This window comes from Labrus bergylta, chromosome 3 (assembly GCF_963930695.1).
Source record: "Labrus bergylta chromosome 3, fLabBer1.1, whole genome shotgun sequence".
NCBI lineage: Eukaryota > Metazoa > Chordata > Actinopteri > Labriformes > Labridae > Labrus > Labrus bergylta.
The window spans coordinates 7794815-7812888 of NC_089197.1; the positions used below are offsets into that span (position 1 = coordinate 7794815).

The 18074-nt window shown below is 42.7% G+C and overlaps 3 protein-coding genes across 3 annotated transcripts; 2 read left to right on the forward strand and 1 right to left on the reverse strand.

Moving 5' to 3' along the window:
• Positions 1-66: 66 nt before the first annotated feature.
• LOC110000783 (interleukin-17F-like) lies at positions 67-3432 on the reverse strand. Its single transcript, XM_020656139.3, has 3 exons — positions 2876-3432; positions 1219-1430; positions 67-1006 (listed from the first exon to the last, which is right to left on the reverse strand). The coding sequence occupies exons 1-3, from the start codon at positions 3212-3214 to the stop codon at positions 748-750; spliced, it is 810 nt and encodes a 269-aa protein (XP_020511795.2). The 5' UTR covers positions 3215-3432; the 3' UTR covers positions 67-747.
• A 7218-nt stretch (positions 3433-10650) lies between these two features.
• il17a/f2 (interleukin 17a/f2) lies at positions 10651-12616 on the forward strand. Its single transcript, XM_020656130.3, has 3 exons — positions 10651-10984; positions 11759-11919; positions 12207-12616. Exons 1-3 carry the CDS (start codon positions 10952-10954, stop codon positions 12433-12435), a joined length of 423 nt encoding a protein of 140 aa, XP_020511786.1. The 5' UTR covers positions 10651-10951; the 3' UTR covers positions 12436-12616.
• Positions 12617-13808: 1192 nt separating this feature from the next.
• LOC110000784 (membrane progestin receptor beta-like) lies at positions 13809-17431 on the forward strand. Its single transcript, XM_065952381.1, has 6 exons — positions 13809-13939; positions 14038-14459; positions 14533-14645; positions 15294-15450; positions 15534-15749; positions 15889-17431. The coding sequence occupies exons 2-6, from the start codon at positions 14175-14177 to the stop codon at positions 16198-16200; spliced, it is 1083 nt and encodes a 360-aa protein (XP_065808453.1). The 5' UTR covers positions 13809-13939; positions 14038-14174; the 3' UTR covers positions 16201-17431.
• The last annotated feature ends 643 nt before the right edge of the window (positions 17432-18074 follow it).

Below are 18074 nucleotides of genomic sequence, written 5' to 3' on the forward strand. Positions count from 1 at the left end.
GTTTCTTTTATTGAGTCAACAGCACATTCAGCCTCTGAACACTGAATACTTTAAATTGTAATAAATACCCTTCATCATGACGTATAAATAAAAAATGAATTTAAAGTAGAATAAAAATAAATAGTTCATAACAAATAAACACATCCAATAATAATAATATGTTAAATATATTGAACTTAGGCTTCAGTGTTTCTCCACTTTTCTGACTGACATTTCAAGACGAAGAAATCTTTTTTCAAAAAACAAAAATAAAATTTTAATACCAAAAAAGACTCAATGAATTAAATCCAGCACATAGCAAAGCAGCGCGCCACAAAAATATCTGTTCTGTAACTTTTAGTCAAAATCATACGAACATCTACATCTAGGGTTAATTTGTTTCTATGCAGATGATTCATTGTTATACTCTCCTAAATCATAAAAAGATTTAGTTACCCAAAAGCTTTCACTCAAACGTAGTCATTACTTTATATCTTATTACTTCATTTTGACATTTAACTCATGAGACTATTAAATCATAACTTGGACTTTTTGAGTCTCAGGAAAACAGCTGAAAGTTACTCATTATCAGGTAAATAAAAGTTAAATAAAATGTAGGGAAGCATGTCCTCTTGGGGCTTTCATACTTTTAGTCAAAAGTACACTTTTTAAAAAAATGGTTCCTTTTTTTGGCAGTACTTTTTTTCCGTACAGAACTTGCTTTTTGTGTCACACTGATCCAGCAGCTGGTCCGATCTCTGCTGGTCTTCATTGTTGGTGTTTTATGATTGGGCGGACGCAGGTGCAGCCCACAGCGATGAGGCGTGACTCCAGACGGAAGTGGTAGCTTTCATCCGATCCTGACTCCGCCCCTGCTGATTTGACCCGGCGCAGCAGCAGCACCTGGTGCATTATGGGTCTGGACTCCAGGCCCAGGTCCTCCTGGCCCTCAGAGTCCAGACATCCCTGCAGCAAACAGCGAGCCTCGGAGAGCACCGGTGGGTACAGAGAGTCATCGCGGGAGATGCTGAGGACGGAGGGAGAGAAGGGACAAACACTATAAATCACTTTATCATAACAACTGGAACATGTGGGAACTCTGAGGGTCAATAAAGTATTTCTGATGCTCATGTTTATATAAATGTGCGCGTGTGTGTGTGTGTGTGTGTGTGTGTGTGTGTGTGTGTGTGTGTGTGTGTGTGTGTGTTCATTTGTTTGTGTTGTCGTGTGTTTTCATACTTGTAAGTCCATGGGGAGATGGAGGCGTTGTGCAGCGGCCTGATGTTTCTGATACGGGAGAACGTGTTGTGGTTGAGCTGCAGGGGGACGGTTTCCAACGATACGCTGCCAGACAACTTCCTGTGGGTCTTCCCTGCATGTTTTGTCACAGCTGCCCCCTCTGTCATCATGGTCATCATCATCATCATCAACGCCGCTGCCACATAGACAACCTGAGGAAGAGGAGGGGAAGCATGTTAACCTTTGGACTCAACTTATAGAAATAACGTGTTTGTTTTTATGATTCTAAAAGATAATTTTAAACTTGTTTATCCTACAACGTTCTCCATTAGAAGAGCTGATAACATTTTTTTAAATGAGGCAAAGAGGAAAGAAAAGATGATCCCAGCTCTCATTGGTTGGGAGGCGGGGTTACACCCTGGACTGGTCGCCAGCCAATCACAGGGCTGACATGTAGAGACAGACAACCAGCCACACTTACATTCACACCTACGGACAATTTAGAGTCCCAAGTTAACCTAACGAGCACGTCTTTGGACTGTGGGAGGAATCAATAAACCAATACTCCAATAGCAATACAATGTCTTAAGGGCGACCACACCTGTCGTAAAAGTGAGAATCCACCAGATGGTTGGTCATTGAAAGGTCAAAATCATGAAGTAAAATCCAAGATGTTCCTACTCTTAACTTCTCCTGTTACAAAGATTAGTTTGAAGAAACTCTCCTACAGGCCGCTCCAACTCGCAGTCATCAGCTTTTGTTTTTTTAATTATCCAAAGGTCATAGTTCAAGACTTCATATCAAGTCAAGTATACCTTTAAATATTGTGCTACTCTACTGAAAAAGATCCAGTGCTAGTGGCAGGATCCAGTCATTAACTTTTATCTTTCTCATTATCCCAGATTTATGATTCCGCTTTGTTACATTCACAGACAAACTGAGGTTTTCCCAGGAATAATAAGTAGCGCACCCTCAATGTCAGATGGGGCCGCCTTAGGGAGGTTTCCTACTTTACTTCAGTATGAAGTACTCAGTTGTTGATTTGCATTTTTGCATGAGCAAAATTATAGAAACTTTCGACCAGAGTGATGTAAATGTAATCAATAAAACAAAATATATTAAACTTTTTCTGCATGATTCACAATGAAAAACGAGCTTGGCTTAATGTTTTATATCTTCCAAATCTCTAAGATTAAAGTTGAAAATCACACAAAAAATGTATTTGAAATTTGTTAAACTAAGTCAAATATAAAACAAAATGTGCATCTTTTTGATTTATTTTACGTGCAGTTATTTTGTGGAAGCCAAGAGACGTAAAAGTTTGTTAAAGGAATCATGAAAAGTGTCACTGTTCATTGTTAATTTAGAACTAATCGATTATTTGTTTTTTTCTCAAATCTCCTCGGATGTGAAAATCTGAAAATGACTTTTCATTATGAGTTTTAATAACCAGCAGGTGCGTAAATATACTTTAATCTTTGTATTCAAATCATTATTTCAGAATGTCTCTTGAACCTTTCAGGCCTCCGTCTGTCTGCACTGTTAATGATTTTTTCTGCTTTAACACCTCCCATGTCCGTCCTGAACTTTCCTTTAAAGATTCTTGAAGACGTTTTAAGACTCAGATCGCGCAGATGAAGAAATTAGCTGCTCTTACCGTCACTTTGGAGGAGCTCGATGTCGAAAACATGCTGATTGTGCTTTGAGTTGTCCTTTTTTGATTCGTCTTCAGATCTGGATTTTTCGAAGATGTTCCAGTCGTCCTCGGGGTCCTCGGGCTCTGCTGGAGGTTCAGGTGATGTTCTGTAACCTGGCGGTTTGATGGTTCTTCTCTCCTGAAGTTCAGAGCTGATCTGTGTCCTCTGCTGGAGTTTCTGTTTGCAGGTGGTCTTCCTATGGTGTTCTGCTGGACGTGGCGTCCTCCTCTGTTATTTATCCAGATCGTCGTCAGAGTCAACGTGACTTCCTCTGGTGATGTCATCACCTTTCCTGTCATCCTGTCATCCTGTCATCCTTTTACCTCTCCATCGTAGTGTCTGTGTGTGTCTTTGATCCTCCTCTGTAAACCACAGAGACCAGACTGCATGACAAGGCCCAATGCTCGACCCACTTTCATAGGCGATGTCGAGGTTCAAGAATCCTGCAGAGCAAAAGTTGCTGCAGATTTTCTAGGTCATCATTTTTATCTCCAGCATCAAGTCTGCACCTTAAAATATTGGTTAATAAAAATTGCAAATCGAAAGCATTGTGACTCTTTCCATCGTCTTCAGGAAACTCCCATGGACTCTTCTTAACCGGCTTAACCTCAAACTTAAGTTTGCTTAGTCAGTAAGTCCTTAAGTGTTCAAATTAGGAGAGATCTTACAGCATGCTGGGTAATTTTTCTTGCATCCTGTGCAACACATTTGACTCTGTTTCATAACGAGAAAACCAACCCTGCTTCTATAAAGAAATGCTTTTGACCTTGACTAAACCCAAACCACCTTCAGGATAAACTCAAGAATAAATAACGTTTCAGACATCACATTTCAAATGTGTTTGTGATTCAACATCACATTTCAAAGAGGATAACTGATCTAAGATGCATCCTAATTGTGGCCTAAGCAAAAAACTGTGTAATGACTAGAAGGTTAGCTACTTTATGAGGCATTAGAGCTACCAAAGCATCCTGCCGTCTCAGCTGATCTCTCAAACGCACCCTTCTTTATTGTCTATATTACTTTAGATAAGACCATCGTTTACATCATGCTGCATTAAAGACTTGATTCTAAAGATTGAAACATGATAAAAATGTCCACTGAAGTCATGAATACACTGAGAAGAAGGACGAGTTTCTCACTGACCTTAAGTATTCTGCCTTTTGTCTAAATGTTAGAGTCTCCCCCTGCTGGTCTTTAGACAGAATGCAGGTGGCTCCACTTTCCCTGGTGTTCAAATGGGAACAAATCCCTACAACAGGATGAACATATTGAGGAAAGTATGAACCCTCCACAGTTTTCCAGGCTTCAGGGTTTATATTGCATCAAAGTCATTTAGTGCTACACACCAGCTTCTGTTTCATCTCAAGTTCATCCTGCCCCTGGTTCTGCATTTTCAAAAATCACAGCATCGCTCCAACCTCAAGGCTGTTCGGAAACTATTATCTGCCCAGGTGATCTTGTAGTGTGAGTCATTTCAAGATCCAATCTAACCTTCCTGATCTACTCGGCGATCGTTGGGGACGCACACGATTTATTTCAAACATGTTTGATATTTAAGATTTAAAATCTGGGCGAGCAGTCGTGTGTGACTAAAATCACCAAGAGAGACGAGGGAGGACGGTAGTAAGTGTTGTAGGTAACCCGCACATGTGAGCTGGATAACTGCAATACTCATAGTTACAATCAGACCTCCAGCACTCACTGAAGAATATACAACCTATGTGTTCTGCGTCTCCACCAGACATTTCTTCACCCAAAATAAAAATAAAATGTTTTTATGTCTGATTCCTTTCTGCACAAAGCATTATAATCACACATTTTACCCTCCTGCTCTATTGTTACGTAAGGTCATGTGACCTCCATCGCGCTAGATAATCTCAGTAACATACTGTATTATGTCATGTGTCGAGATTTTCTTATTTTATAGTGCGAGTATGTTTGAGATTACGGAGAAGAAGACCTGTTAGGGTTCTCCTAAAGTGTGTGATGCTAACCGAATTCAAAATCGGAAAGGATTTTTAAACTCCTGCAGTGTGAGGCAGACTTAACTGAAGGCTCTGCCCCTGAAGGTGCGCAGGTTGGTGTGGGGAATGGAGAGCAAACTGGTGTCCATAGTTGGAGAAGGTCAGAAAGCTACTGGAGGGATAGGCCGTGATGAGATTTGCAGGTGAGGTGGAGGATTTTGTACGTGATGCAGGACTTGACCGGGAGCCGGTGAAGGTGGGTGAGGGTCGGGGTGACATGCTGCCAGGGCTTAGTGCGGGTGAGTGTTGTGTAAGAGGTCAATGACGCTGCAGGAAGAGCAGTGATGTCACATCATGACGTCACAGTTGCTTTAATATCTGATGCAACAGGAGAAACTTCCCCACATGATGATATGTCCTCACTCAGTGCGCCCCCCCCCCCCCCCCCCACCCCCTCCTTTATCTGCTGAGTTGCCTCTGCAGCATCACTCTTGCTGCAGGAAGCGGACGCTGCAGAGTCTGACCTGGTTTACAGTCGAGTTGTGACTCAGGTCTGTCTGCTTTCCGCTCTGACCTGGTTTGATTAACTTATAAGTATCGGGTTGATACTTATCAGTGATCTGAGAGACTCCTGCATCAGTTCACAAACATCCCCCATAAGGTTTTTCTTTGTAGCCCCCCCCCCCATCAAAGACAGTCACTGACGTGGATTTACTCTCACAGAATCACTGAGATCCGACTCCTTGAGTTTATCAAAACTGATTGTTGAGAGAAATCAGGAATCAAATGAAATCTTTAGATGATTTTGTTTAATTGAATTTTTCTCAGCGGAAACAAAATGACATATTTTTGTAGACCAACCCGGAATTTAGCATCGCAATGTTGTGTTTAAAAAAAAACCCTTTTGCATCAGATTTTGGATCATGGCAGAAAATAAGCTCTGTGGCAAACGTATGTTTATGATGATAATCTTCACAAATGAACAACACGTTTATGATGTTTGAAGCGTTAATGCAATCCCCCAGAAGTAAAAAGCTAGCTTTTATGCTACAAGCTAACTCCACCATGGTCGCGTGGCTTCAACGTCACCACCTCTCTGATGTGTTTTATGGGTGATCTTGACAAACATTTGCTGTTTAGATTTGTTATTTTGGTCTTTAAATGTCTAATGGTGTATTTTTTGTGTTTGTATGTGCAGCTGCTCGTTGTTTGAATAAAAAACACTCTGTTAATCGTCTCAAACAGGACACTTAAAAAAGAGATTCGTAATCTCAACGAGTTTCTTTCCTCGTTAAATAAATATATATATATATGTGTATTTTTTACCCACATAAGAATCTGCCTCCTAATTCTTCTCTTTGGTTTATATGCAGAAACTGTAGGTATAGGAAGGGATTTTGCTGTCAGAAGTATCGATAGTATTGTTCACTAGCAGGCTTTCGTTTTTTTTGCAGATAAACCGTTTACATGGAGGGTAAAAGAGGCAGAACACAATTTGCTGCATGATGCATCCTGGAATTAATCTCTATAGAGATCTGTTTGCAAGTGAAGCTTTTGGGTGGCAGCTCTCAACATCCACTTCGTTCTCGCTTCTTAAAATGTCAGTGAAACTTTAACGCTGGCCGAGCATGGAAGAGGAAGTCTTGGCTTCAGTCTTTTATCGCTAACTGCTGATTGTTGCACACATACGGAACCCGGGACGTGACATGGATTTTGGTTTTGGTTTTGTTTCTGAAACGCATGTGCACTTTCTATTTTGCACACCAGTTTTATAATTGCACACGCATTTAAGGGCGTTATCAAAACATGTGCAATTAGGTTATTTGCATGCTTGTTTTATTTCCCCGTCCCATTTTATAAATTGCACATGCTTTTGTTTGCAGTTGCTCTCCTTATCCTGCAGGTGTGTGTGATAGGGGGTGTGGTTAGATGCTCACCTGTTCCACACTCTGCTCATCAACCTGACAATGAAAGCTCTTCACTCCCTCGCTCTGCCAGATAATTCTCGTTCAGTAATGCACCGTGCACAGTCCCTGAGTTTCTTTACACAGTGCTGTCTAGCTGCCTATTTTGCAGTGTTTGTATCTTGCAATTTGTCTTCTTATACCTATGATTCTTTATAAAACAGTGAGCAAACAGAAAGTGCATGTCCGTTTAAAGACAAACATGGACACTCAGAAACTGTCAAATGTTGCTGAGCCGGCTTATTTTGAGAGAAACTGAAAGCTCAAATGATTTACAAACTTGACCTTAAATCCCTGCAAACTCAAAAATTATGCTTTGGGTTTTTTTTTTCGATACCTTTATTTTAACGGGTTATCTTGTTGAGAATTTGTATTGCAAAACAGAAATACTCCAGCAAAGTCCAAGGAACTTTTACTTGGGTCGAGTACTCGATCGATGTTGACGTGCTTTTTCCACACAAGTTGGAATTCATGTCTTACCTTCTCAAAAAACTTCCCCACCTCAAAACTTAATTCACAAACTTCCAGCAAATGTTGAAGAGTGTACGGAGGAAAAGATGATGTCACCTCTCATAGTAACTGTTTTCCTCCCCCATCCACCCACCAACATAATTAAGGTTGTCACAATAAATCTGTTTCCTGCAAGGAAGTCTCAGTAGGCATGTTAGTTGTGGTTTTCAGATGTACGTTATCACACTCAGATTTAATAATCAGAGGAGTATGTGTCACCCGTTCAGCGAGGTGTGGTCTGTTTGATCAGCGAGGTGTGGTCTGTTTGATCAGCGAGGTGTGAGTCTTTCTAGGACTTTTATTGCTGCGGTGACTGGAAACACCTTTACAGAGAGGTGAACCAGAAACTGGAGCGGGGGCTTTCAGAACAAAACAAGAGTCTCTACTGCGGTCTGAGGGAAACACACACTCTCTGACTGACGGGAGTGGAGGACGTATTCACAACCACCCTTTAACAAATACTCTGTTAGTAAGTGAGTGGGCCAATGCAAAGTGGAAAGATCAATATAAAAGTACACGATGGATGTGGAGGAGTAGAAGTTAAAAGATGCATAGAAGAAATGATTGTAGATGAAATTATGAGGGCATGAGACAAGAGGGCAAGAGTCGGGAGGGCATGAGACAAGAAGTCATGAGACGAGAGGGCGTGAGACGAGAGGGCGTGAGACGAGAGGGCGTGAGACGAGAGGGCGTGAGACGAGATGTCATGAGACGAGAGGGCATGAGACGAGAGGGCATGAGACGAGAGGGCATGAGACGAGAGGGCGTGAGACGAGAGGGCGTGAGACGAGACGTCATGAGACGAGAGGGAATGAGACGAGACGGCATGAGACGAGAGGGAATGAAACGAGAGGTCTCCAGGTCTCCAGGCTGCAGCCATACCCGACTCTAAATCGGAGCAACTGTTTTAATATCTAAGCTTCCTGATTGATAAGAATTTAATCAGACAATACTGAAAATCAGGAGAGCAGTGTGTCGTATTATGAGTAACAAAACAACATTAACTTTTGTCATATTGATAATCTCATTCTCTCTTTGTAAATCTTTGTTGCATTTAGAGTACACTAATGAATAAAGCAGAATGCGCTTCATGGTATCGCTTCCCGTGTTGCGAAACAGAAATCTGTTATTGAGCGCATAAGGCCGACCTCAAAGACAATCTGAGATATGGACTGTGCCGCAATAGAAGGTTTCGAGCCTTTTTTTGCTAGCCAAAATTATCACCCCTAACCATAAATACTTTCACTGTCACTGTGAATCATACATCTTTCTAACCAAATCAGCATTAGGCTAAGATAAAAATGATAATTTCTTACGGCTCAACTCACTTCTGAGTCTGTGATTAGGTATGCAGTCAGACAGTTATGCAATGCATCCATACAGATACAACCCAACATCTGAGGTTAGCGATAAGAAGAGCATCATGATGTTTTCTTCGGCTATCAGGACTAACTTGGCACAAGTGGAAAAAGTGAGTAGTTAGTGCAGAACTACTAATTTCCATCCTTCATCAAAACGTTGCCTCTACAGTTCTAGTCGTGCAGTTTTTGGTCTTTATTGATGATTTCAGCCTCCTTATGTTGCTGTAGCAGGCTGCAGATGTTAATTCTACAGTTTGAGGTTCGTAAAGTTTCCTGTTTGTGTCGAGGAAGAACTGCTGACAGCTCTGACGGTAACCAGCGGCGGGTTAGAATCCGGAGTTTTATCAGATGAATCGTTGTCTCTGTTAAACCAGGTCAGACAAAAGTTGCTGACGACTCTGAAAAAAAAAAAAAAAGCAACCCTTGGTGCTCAAACCTCAGAGTCGGCCACATCATATCTAAAACCACACACATTCCCCCCCAGCTGTGATGTAACAGCGAGGGGCGGGAGGCTCTCTGCTGTATGAGTGCCATATATGGAAACAGGAAGCTGATGACTGGATTACACTGACTGCTTTCTGAAAACAGTGGGTTTTGTTTTGTGTGTGTGTGTGTGTGTGTGTGTGTGTGTGTGTGTGTGTGTGTGTGTGTGTGTGTGTGTGTGTGTGTGTGTGTGTGTGTGTGTGTTTGTGTGTGTGCAAACAAACATTGCAATTCACATATTCCACATTAATTACGTTAAAGTATCCAGCCTGTTTTTATGGCTAAATCTGACCACACAGAGCCAGAGGGTTTTGTAAAGAGGGATGCAGCAGATGGATGATCCTCAGAGGGTTGCTGAGGGTAGGGAAGGAGAAGAAGAGAGAGGAGAGAAGAGTGCGGGTTTAATGTACCGTGCGTCTGAGAAGCTGAGACAAGACCCAGAACGTGTTTGGACTGATTTATTTGTTCACACACGCCCACATCGCTTACATTAGCATGCAGTATGTATATATTTGAGTTTGTAGTGTGTGGTTTCAGACACATCCTCTGTCTTTTAAGCATCTCCCTCTATTCCCTCTCAACTCCATCACAGTCTGAGATGTTTGTTCAACATGAGTTTGGTTCTGCTCGAGGTTTCTGCTTCTTTAAGGAAGTTTTGTTTTGTCATTGTTACTTTGCTAAATGTTGCTTAGTGCTCACGGTGGATTAATGTTGGGTCTTTGTAAAATACAGCAATGAGTAGCCTATGAGTAGGTTAAGGTCTAAATGGTAAATGGACTTGAGCTTGTTTAGTTCTTTTCAAGTCTTCCCACTACTCAAAGTGTTTTTACACTTTCCCTGAGCACCCGACGTGATCTGGTTGTAGTCCTGCTCCTGAACCTTAGTTAACATATTAACATGATTTGATTGATTGATTGATTGATTGATTGAATCCTCGCCCTGCTCAGCTCCACCAGTCCATGCTCACACCCTTGCCTCACTTTGGTCCGCCATCTTTCCCTTCCCAGCTCACTCCTAACCTGAACCTCAATATGCTGTTAGCAACATACTGAAAGTGTACTTCTGTTCTGAGCTGTTCGATCAGTTAGCATCAAGCTAACTAATGATTCAACAATATGCTCATGTTCATTACTAACACATCTACGTAGTCATTTTGATAATACTTTTGCAACATGTACAATGTAGTAGTTAGTTGGCTGGCTAGCGGCCTCTGGGATTGAACAGTCTGAGAGCAGTCTGAGTGCATTGTGGGGCGGTTTAGTACGACCGGTGTGCTTCCGGTTCTTACTTTAAAAATATGATTTTATCGCACACACAAAAATGCATTCTATGATTTTGGATCCTACTACGACAAAGTTCTTGTTTGTTTTTATGCGCTGAGATATCCCATCGTATGCAAATGTATCCTTTGCATCTTTTTGAGCACATCATTTTCTGAGCGCCTCATCAGGAGGTGTTTGTGTCTGGGGTGAAGCAGCAGAGAAGTTGACTCATCTCTTTTGGTCTGCAGGAGTTTCAGTTGTTTTCTTATCTTGCCAGTCAGAGATGTTATCAGTAAACACAAAGTGATTCTCATCAGTGAAACCTTCATCAGCTCACTTTAGTGGCTCAAGCGCACAGATTACAGGAATCTCCCGTCTGATGGTTATCATCACCGAGATCTTATCAGATCTGAGGGGTTCACAGATCTTCTTAAAGACAACTCGACTCAGCAGTAGCATGAAGACGCTGGACAGAACCAAAGAGACATCATGATGCTAAGACGCAGCGTCTGCACTCTGCTGGTGAGCATCAACTCTACTTTAACTTAAGTCATCTACACGGCTAGAAAAAAATGAGAAACGCTCAGTTAATTGCAAAAAAAATGGTTATCCAGTCAAATTAGCAGACTGGTGCTGAATATCGCTGACAAAATCATATAGTTTAAAATGAAATATTGAGCAATTTAACGATTGCATGCTTGTCTGCATACTTCAGCTAACATACATAGATCTCAGTTAAATTACATTGTATTGAAAGAGTAAACATTGACTGATTATTTGCAGTTATTTGGAGTAAAACAGGGTATGAGATACAAAGTTAACCTCAGTAGAGTTATGTGGTTTTATACTGAAGGTTGTTTATTTTATGAACTCTTGACACAAATGCCTAACAAACTTAGCAGCAGGTAAGTTTCATGTTTTGTATTGACACAGTGTTTAATGTTTAATTGCATCGTCCCTATTAAAGGATCAATCAGTAAGATAGTGAGTGAAATGATAAAGTGAGCTTACTATATGATCAGACATTAAGGAAACATGCTGTGTTGAAGTGCTGGCTTCTCTGACAACAATGCAGCAGCCAGTATGTCCTCCTTCTAACTTTAGATTCTGGTCCTGAATGCTCTGGATTTGTTTGGACCAGAGAAGGTAGGCGGTTTTAGGGCAATTTAAGGTGATGCAGAGCTGGCTAAACACTGATATTTATAACTGGCTGAAAAAGTGAGGATGGTCAGAATACAGATGTGGAGTCAAAAACTGTGAACACATTCCTTACTGTGAGTATCAATGTCTTCTCAGGTATGGTGCAGTGTGTTGTGGGTAGTCTCCTCCTCCTCCTCTATGGTGAAAGCTCCTGCTCCTGCTTGTGACTCCAGGTTGACATTCTCCTCAGACGTCTCCTCATCAGCTGAAGGGAACGGGGACATCCACATCAGATCCCTGTCGCCGTGGAGATGGAGGTCAGTCTGAGAATACAGAAACCTGTAAAACTAATAATACATGAAATACTTCCTCTTAATATCAGATGTAAGAGCCCAAACTGAGGTTGCTCATGTGAACATTCAGCTGTAGTTTGTTGTAGTGACTGTAGGTGTCGCTGTAGGTCTTTACAGCTCAGGTAAACATTTTAGGAAGTCCATGGCTGTTTTGGAAACCTCTTACTATACTAGTAGAACCTACAGATTTTAGCCAGAATGCAGTCTGCAAACAAATGCATGATCACATGACTGAGCTGTTGTTCCTTCAGGTCACACACGGAGAAGAACCGGATCCGCTCCACAATCTTCGAAGCCGAGTGCAGCAGCAGCTCCTGCATCAATCCCAACTCGGGACAAATGGACGGACACAACTTGAACTCAGTCCCCATTTACCAGAACATCCTGGTCCTGCACCGGCAGGGCAGAGGACGCTGCTACAACGCATCCTTCCAGTCTGTGGCTGTGGGCTGCACCTGCGTCTGGGCCAAAACCTCCTAAAGCAACACATATTTATACAATATACTCTGTAATCAGGGACATCGTTTGTATTAACATAAATATAATAAAACTGTGATCTATCTTTCTATCTGTTCTGTGATCCTCATTATTACCAGAGGGGTCAAATAACAAACCGCAAGATCATGCCTAAGTCAAAAAATAAATGGTTTCCAACCCAGAGCTTCGTATGCCATCAGCTCTTTTTTTGTGTATGATCAAGATATAACAATTTTTAAATGGGCAGGTAAAGCTGGAGAAGAGGGCCGAGTGAGCTAACACGAATTTATAAGCTAACTGTAGCATCTATGATTCCATGTTAAAGGAAGAATGTGTGACTTTTTGATCCAGTAGCTGTCGCCCTTGAGTGAAACCAAAACAAACTGCTGTTTGGCCACGCCTCCTCCATACAGAAGCCTCCGCCCTCCTCCAGAGACACACCTCCACTCACGTTCACACGAAGGAGTTATGAATTAAAACGCACCTTAATTAAACAACATTAAGCGCAAGCTAACTGTCCTTGCAAAATTGTCCTTTAATGGAGATGATTGCTTGTGGACCGGTATCGTTGTGCTAGCATGCTAATGTTAGCGCTCTTTAGTTAGCTCGTAGCTTACCATTGCATGTAAACTGACACAGAACGACGTGATCTAAAACTTTTACTCACTTACGTTATTCTCATTTTCTCTAGTCCTTGACTAAAACAGCTTTTATACGTAAGGCTGTCCCTTCCATGTAAACACAGCTTATACAACAGTACAGCTGGCGGGACTCGAGCTTCTCACTTATTGAAGACAGGTGTTATAAATCATTTCATTTGTAGTTTGGTTATGGCTGCAACCTTACCGGTGTTACGGTCTAAGTGAGTGACAGGCCCCCTGCACACAAGATGATGATTTCTCAGTGATATGTATGGTCTTGGTCTTGATCCCTAAATGTCTTTTTCTTGTCTTGGTCTCAGAGCACTCTGGTCTCGGGTATGTCTTGGTCTTGGTCAGTGTGGTCTTGACTACAACACAAATAAAGGCCTTTAGCCTTCAGCCTTTAGAAAAATAAAGATAGATCAACAGAGTCAGGTTTATATTTTGTCTCTAAAACAGTCCTGTGAGGTCAATTGGCGTCTTTAGCGTTTGTAACAGCACGTTTTATCGCTGCAGGGTGTGTACTGTGTGTATCTGCAGTGTGAGTCTCATGACGACTGAAATCCTCTACTCAGAAAAACTCATTCAGTCTGAAATCAGCCGGAATTAGCTGATAACAAGAACACATTGTGGCCTGTTTGTGTGTGTGTGTGTGTGTGCATGTGTGTGTGCGTGTGTGTGATACCATGCATGTGACAGCGGCCAGACTGCAGTGAGCGGTTTGCTGGTCAATGACTCTCATAGAGCAGCACCACTCAGGACCGATCAGCTTCTACTGAAATACAATCGAGTAAAATAGAAAATAAAAAAATGCCTCCTGCATTCTTGAGGAAGCTTTCGTCCTGAAGCCGACACACAGGAAGGAGGTAGGTAGGTTTATTTCATCTGTCGACATTCTTGCAGTCTTTATCTTTTAACTGAAGTTCACTTTTTTTTCCTGGCGTCTGCCTGATGATTACAAAAGGTGGGCGGCTGTGGCTCGGTCGGTAGAGTCAGTCGTCTTTCAACCGGAAGGTTTACCTACACACCGGTGAAACCACCCCCAACTTCAAGAATCATTTTATTCAGCATTTTACTGAACAACAAACTGCACCTCCCATCATGCCTCTGGTGTCGTTCGCTCCTCCCTCATTGTGCCTCACCTTCAGCACTCTGCTGGACCGCCTCCTCCCTTCCCTCCCCTCCACCATCAGAGATGTGGACGCCCCCCCTCTGTTTCGCGAGCGGTTCATCCTGTCTGGCTATCGTCCCGTGGGCCTGTCATGGCGGTGTTACCTCCTCAGCCTCTTCCAGATCCACAACGAGACTGTGAACGTGTGGAGCCACCTGCTGGCCGCCGTCTTTGTGGTGATGAGGTTCATGGTGTTCATCGTCCTGCAGGGAGGGGTAATCAATTTAAATCTCACGTTTGACCTGCTGATTGATTTGATTCCCCCCGACTGATCTTTGACCTCCTCAGGGGATCCTGGGTTTTCGTCTGCAGGGTCCTGAAGGTCAGGGGTTTTCTGTGGACGTCGCCTCATTGCCTTTGGTTCTCTATGTATTCTCTGCTGTCACATACCTGAGCTGCAGGTGAGCCAACAAAAAAACCTTCACATGTAAATAAACACATGTTCCCCTTAATTCAAAACATTGTAGAGAGCTGTCTCCCCCCGCCCCCTCCTCTCTAGAGTCGATGCTCACGCAGGTCACCATGTGGTGGACACTGAAGCTTCAGTGTTTATCCAGCTCTGCATCGGTCTGTAAACCTTTCTGTGTTCTAACCTCTCTCCATTTTTCAAAAGCATCTCCAATATTGATCCTAGTTTGAGCACGTTTCTGCTCGTGGAGCTTATTAGAAACATGCAGAAGCTTTTTAGGTCGGGTACAATCACTTCTATCTGAACCACTTCTCTTGCCCGCTTCCATCGCTGCAACACCTGTTGACCTGATAACTGCTCTCATATCTGGCAAACCAAGGGGCGTCCAAAACGGCCGTGTGGGGGTTCCTTAAGACCCCCTACCTTCTCTGGTCCAAACAAATCCAAAGCATTCAGGACCAGAATCTAAAGTTAGAAGGAGGACATAATGAGAAGAGAAGCCAGCACTTCAACATAGCATGTTTCCTTAATGTCTGATCATAGAGTAAGCTCACTTTATCATCTCATTCTGTAGATATCTCACAGAATGGCCCTCAAAATATGAAAAAAGGGCCTTAAACTAATTGTCTTGTTGTTGCAGTGCTGTGGCTCACCTGTTGCAGTCGCACTCGGAGGAGGCCCATTACTCGGTGTTCTTCCTGGACTATGTTGGCATGGCGGTCTACCAGTATGGCTGTGCTCTGGCTCTGTTCCTTTACAGCTCTGACATCGACTGGTCACAAAGCATGCTGGGACAGGTCTGTTATTATTATTATGCATTACATCTGTATTCAGTGAATGTGTTCTTATGTTCTCATCATGCATATTCCTTGTCCTGCAGGTCTTCCTCCCATCTGCCGCCCTCCTCGCCTGGTTCTCATGCACCACAGGCTGTTATGCAAAGCTTCGTTTCCGGCGGCCGTACCCGCTCCACAGGAAGCTCTGTCAGGTGGTGCCATTGGGTGTGGCCTACCTGTTGGACATCAGTCCCGTCGCTGACCGTCTCCTCACCCACAGGTGGACAAGCAACCCTGCACTACCACTTCACTTCCTGCAGGTGGTACTACTAAATGATCAAACTGCATCTGTTGTTGTTGATTCAACCTGGAATGATTAGTTAATTACTTCAGATTGAAGGTCATGAAAACAAGCTAAAGCTGAACCCTCCTAAAGACTTTATATAATTTCTCCAACAGGTGATGCTGTTTCTGTCCTCTGCCTTCTTCTTCTCTTTTCCCATACCTGAGAGTTTCTCCCCCGGACGCTATGACATTCTCGGCCACAGCCACCAGCTCTTCCACATCCTGCTCTCCGTCTGCACGCTGGTCCAGCAGGAGGCGCTGTTTGAGGACTTTCTGTGGAGGCGGCCTGCACTGCTCAGACGGTTCGGAGAGGAGCGCCTCCTACTGGCCTACCTCTCTTTCCCCTGCCTGACGCTCTGCTGCACGATGACGGCGCTTTTCATGAGGAGGCGAGCACAGGCTCAACTGATGAAGGAGCAAAGATAGAAGTCGTAGAAGAAGAAGAAGAAGAAGCAGCATTTCCTCTGCATCATGGAGACATTCATGTTGTGTGTATTTGCAGCTGTCAGCTCCTGAGGGTGGACCATCGTTGTTATGCTCCTTTTTCTGATCTTTTACTTTCATTGTCTGTTTTCATTTGTTCTCTTTTTATCATTTATATCTCTAGTTTCTTTCTTCTTTAAATCTTTGATACTCTTGGTAGTGTTGTAGAACTCGAAATCAGTCTTGTCTCGGTCTCAGACTGGGCCGAGACCGGATTTTAAAATCAAAACCGGTCAAGATCCCCGCTGACAGGTTATTTTTCAACGGCCTTGCTGTGATTAGAAGAAAAAGGCCTCTTTCTAAAATAATGAAAAACTTAAATTCATTAATAATTCGATTTTTATCCTCCGGTTACGCCCACAACTTTCCCGGTGTTACGGTCTAAGTGAGTGGCACGCCCCCTAAACACAAGATGATGATTTTTCATTATGGTCTTGTCTCTGTCTCGCCCTGCCTTGGTCTTGACTTGGTCTGGATCCCCAAATGTCTTTGTCTTGGTCCTGGTTTACTACCTCTGGGTCTCAGCTCATGTTTTTTGGTTCTTCCGATGGTGATAGTTCTGATGATGGGTCTTGTCATGGTTGGTTTAAATATGTTTGTTGGGTATTTTCTTTTGTAGGTTCTTTTAGTTTTGTCTCTGTAGCCGCCCACTGTGTGCCAAAGCACTTTGTAAACCTGCTTTTTTTTAAGTATTGTATATAGTTATCATTATTATGTTGGGATTGGGCCACAGTGTGTGTGTCTGTGAATGTGGATATTGGGAATGAGCCACTTTAAGCTTACTTCAACAAACAGTCCTGATTGTTCATAAAGTGTCACTGTGACCTGAACAGATGGAGTGATGATAGAGTTGAGGTGATCCCAATGTGCCTACAGATGCCTGAACCACTATTGGAAGTTGTTCAAGCTAAAAATAAAAAGTGTGCCCATCAACACGACTATTACACCAGTGCTGAGTGCTGAGTCTCCAACGAGATTGGCTCAGCTTTGAACCAGAAAGCAAACATTTTACTAGCACCTCAGCAGCAAGGAAGTGTGGACAACAGGAACGCCATGAATACAAAGGGGAAATCCTTCCTGTATATTATCACATATGCTCTTTTGTAAAGAGTCTTGAGATGAATTGCTGCTTTACAAATAATAATGATTGATTGATTGACTGAAGTAAATAAAAGCCCAGAGTTATTAATTAAAGTTTTGTGTAATGCATGTAAAAAGTTTAAGATTTTTACAAATCCCAACACTAATATTGTCATCAGCTAAAGCCCCTTCCTCCTCCTCCTCCTCCTCCTCCTCCTCGTCCTCCTCCTTGTCCCTCTCTCTCAGCAGCTCAGAAACCTTTAATAGAAACAGTCTTTACCTCAACCTCATTCAGGGCGGAGGCAGACATCCAGCAGCTGAGATCTAAAAATAACTGCAAACAGAACTGAAACTTTTTGCTTGACAACACACACTAATAATACTCGTGGAGCATAAATTCTCCCCTTTAACTGCACTGTGGATGTTATCTTTCTGTCACAGTCCGCTGCCTCGCTCGACCAGTCGAGCAGTAAGCGTCAGTTGGCTGTGTTTGGGTGGAGCTGCTGATAACGCTGCATTGTCGGTTTGATTTGGGCTTTAATGAGATTATCAGTCCCAGCTGCCTGCGTTCAAAGGAACTGCCACAAAATAATACAAACACACGCTCTTTGTTTTATTCTTTGCAGGGCAAAAGGAAGCTTGAAGTACAAGAAAAAAGACACAACCAAGAGGAAAACACCTTTAAAATATTCTGAACTCACTCGATTAATCTTCCCAAAAGTGGAGTTCAAAATGTT

Bases quoted from the DNA above. Each gene is read 5' to 3' on its own strand.
- il17a/f2 (XM_020656130.3), top strand. From the start codon at position 10,952: ATGATGCTAAGACGCAGCGTCTGCACTCTGCTG. The intron at 10,985-11,758 runs GTGAGCATCAAC...ATGTCTTCTCAG, and splicing joins GCAGCGTCTGCACTCTGCTG to GTATGGTGCAGTGTGTTGTG. The intron at 11,920-12,206 runs GTCAGTCTGAGA...TTGTTCCTTCAG, and splicing joins CTGTCGCCGTGGAGATGGAG to GTCACACACGGAGAAGAACC.
- LOC110000784 (XM_065952381.1), top strand. From the start codon at position 14,175: ATGCCTCTGGTGTCGTTCGCTCCTCCCTCATTGTGCCTCACCTTCAGC. The intron at 14,460-14,532 runs GTAATCAATTTA...TGACCTCCTCAG, and splicing joins TCATCGTCCTGCAGGGAGGG to GGGATCCTGGGTTTTCGTCT. The intron at 15,750-15,888 runs GTGGTACTACTA...TTTCTCCAACAG, and splicing joins TACCACTTCACTTCCTGCAG to GTGATGCTGTTTCTGTCCTC.
- LOC110000783 (XM_020656139.3), bottom strand. From the start codon at position 3,214: ATGACAGGAAAGGTGATGACATCACCAGAGGAAGTCACGTTGACTCTG. The intron at 1,431-2,875 runs GTAAGAGCAGCT...CCTCTTCCTCAG, and splicing joins CGAGCTCCTCCAAAGTGACG to GTTGTCTATGTGGCAGCGGC. The intron at 1,007-1,218 runs GTATGAAAACAC...CTCCGTCCTCAG, and splicing joins ATCTCCCCATGGACTTACAA to CATCTCCCGCGATGACTCTC.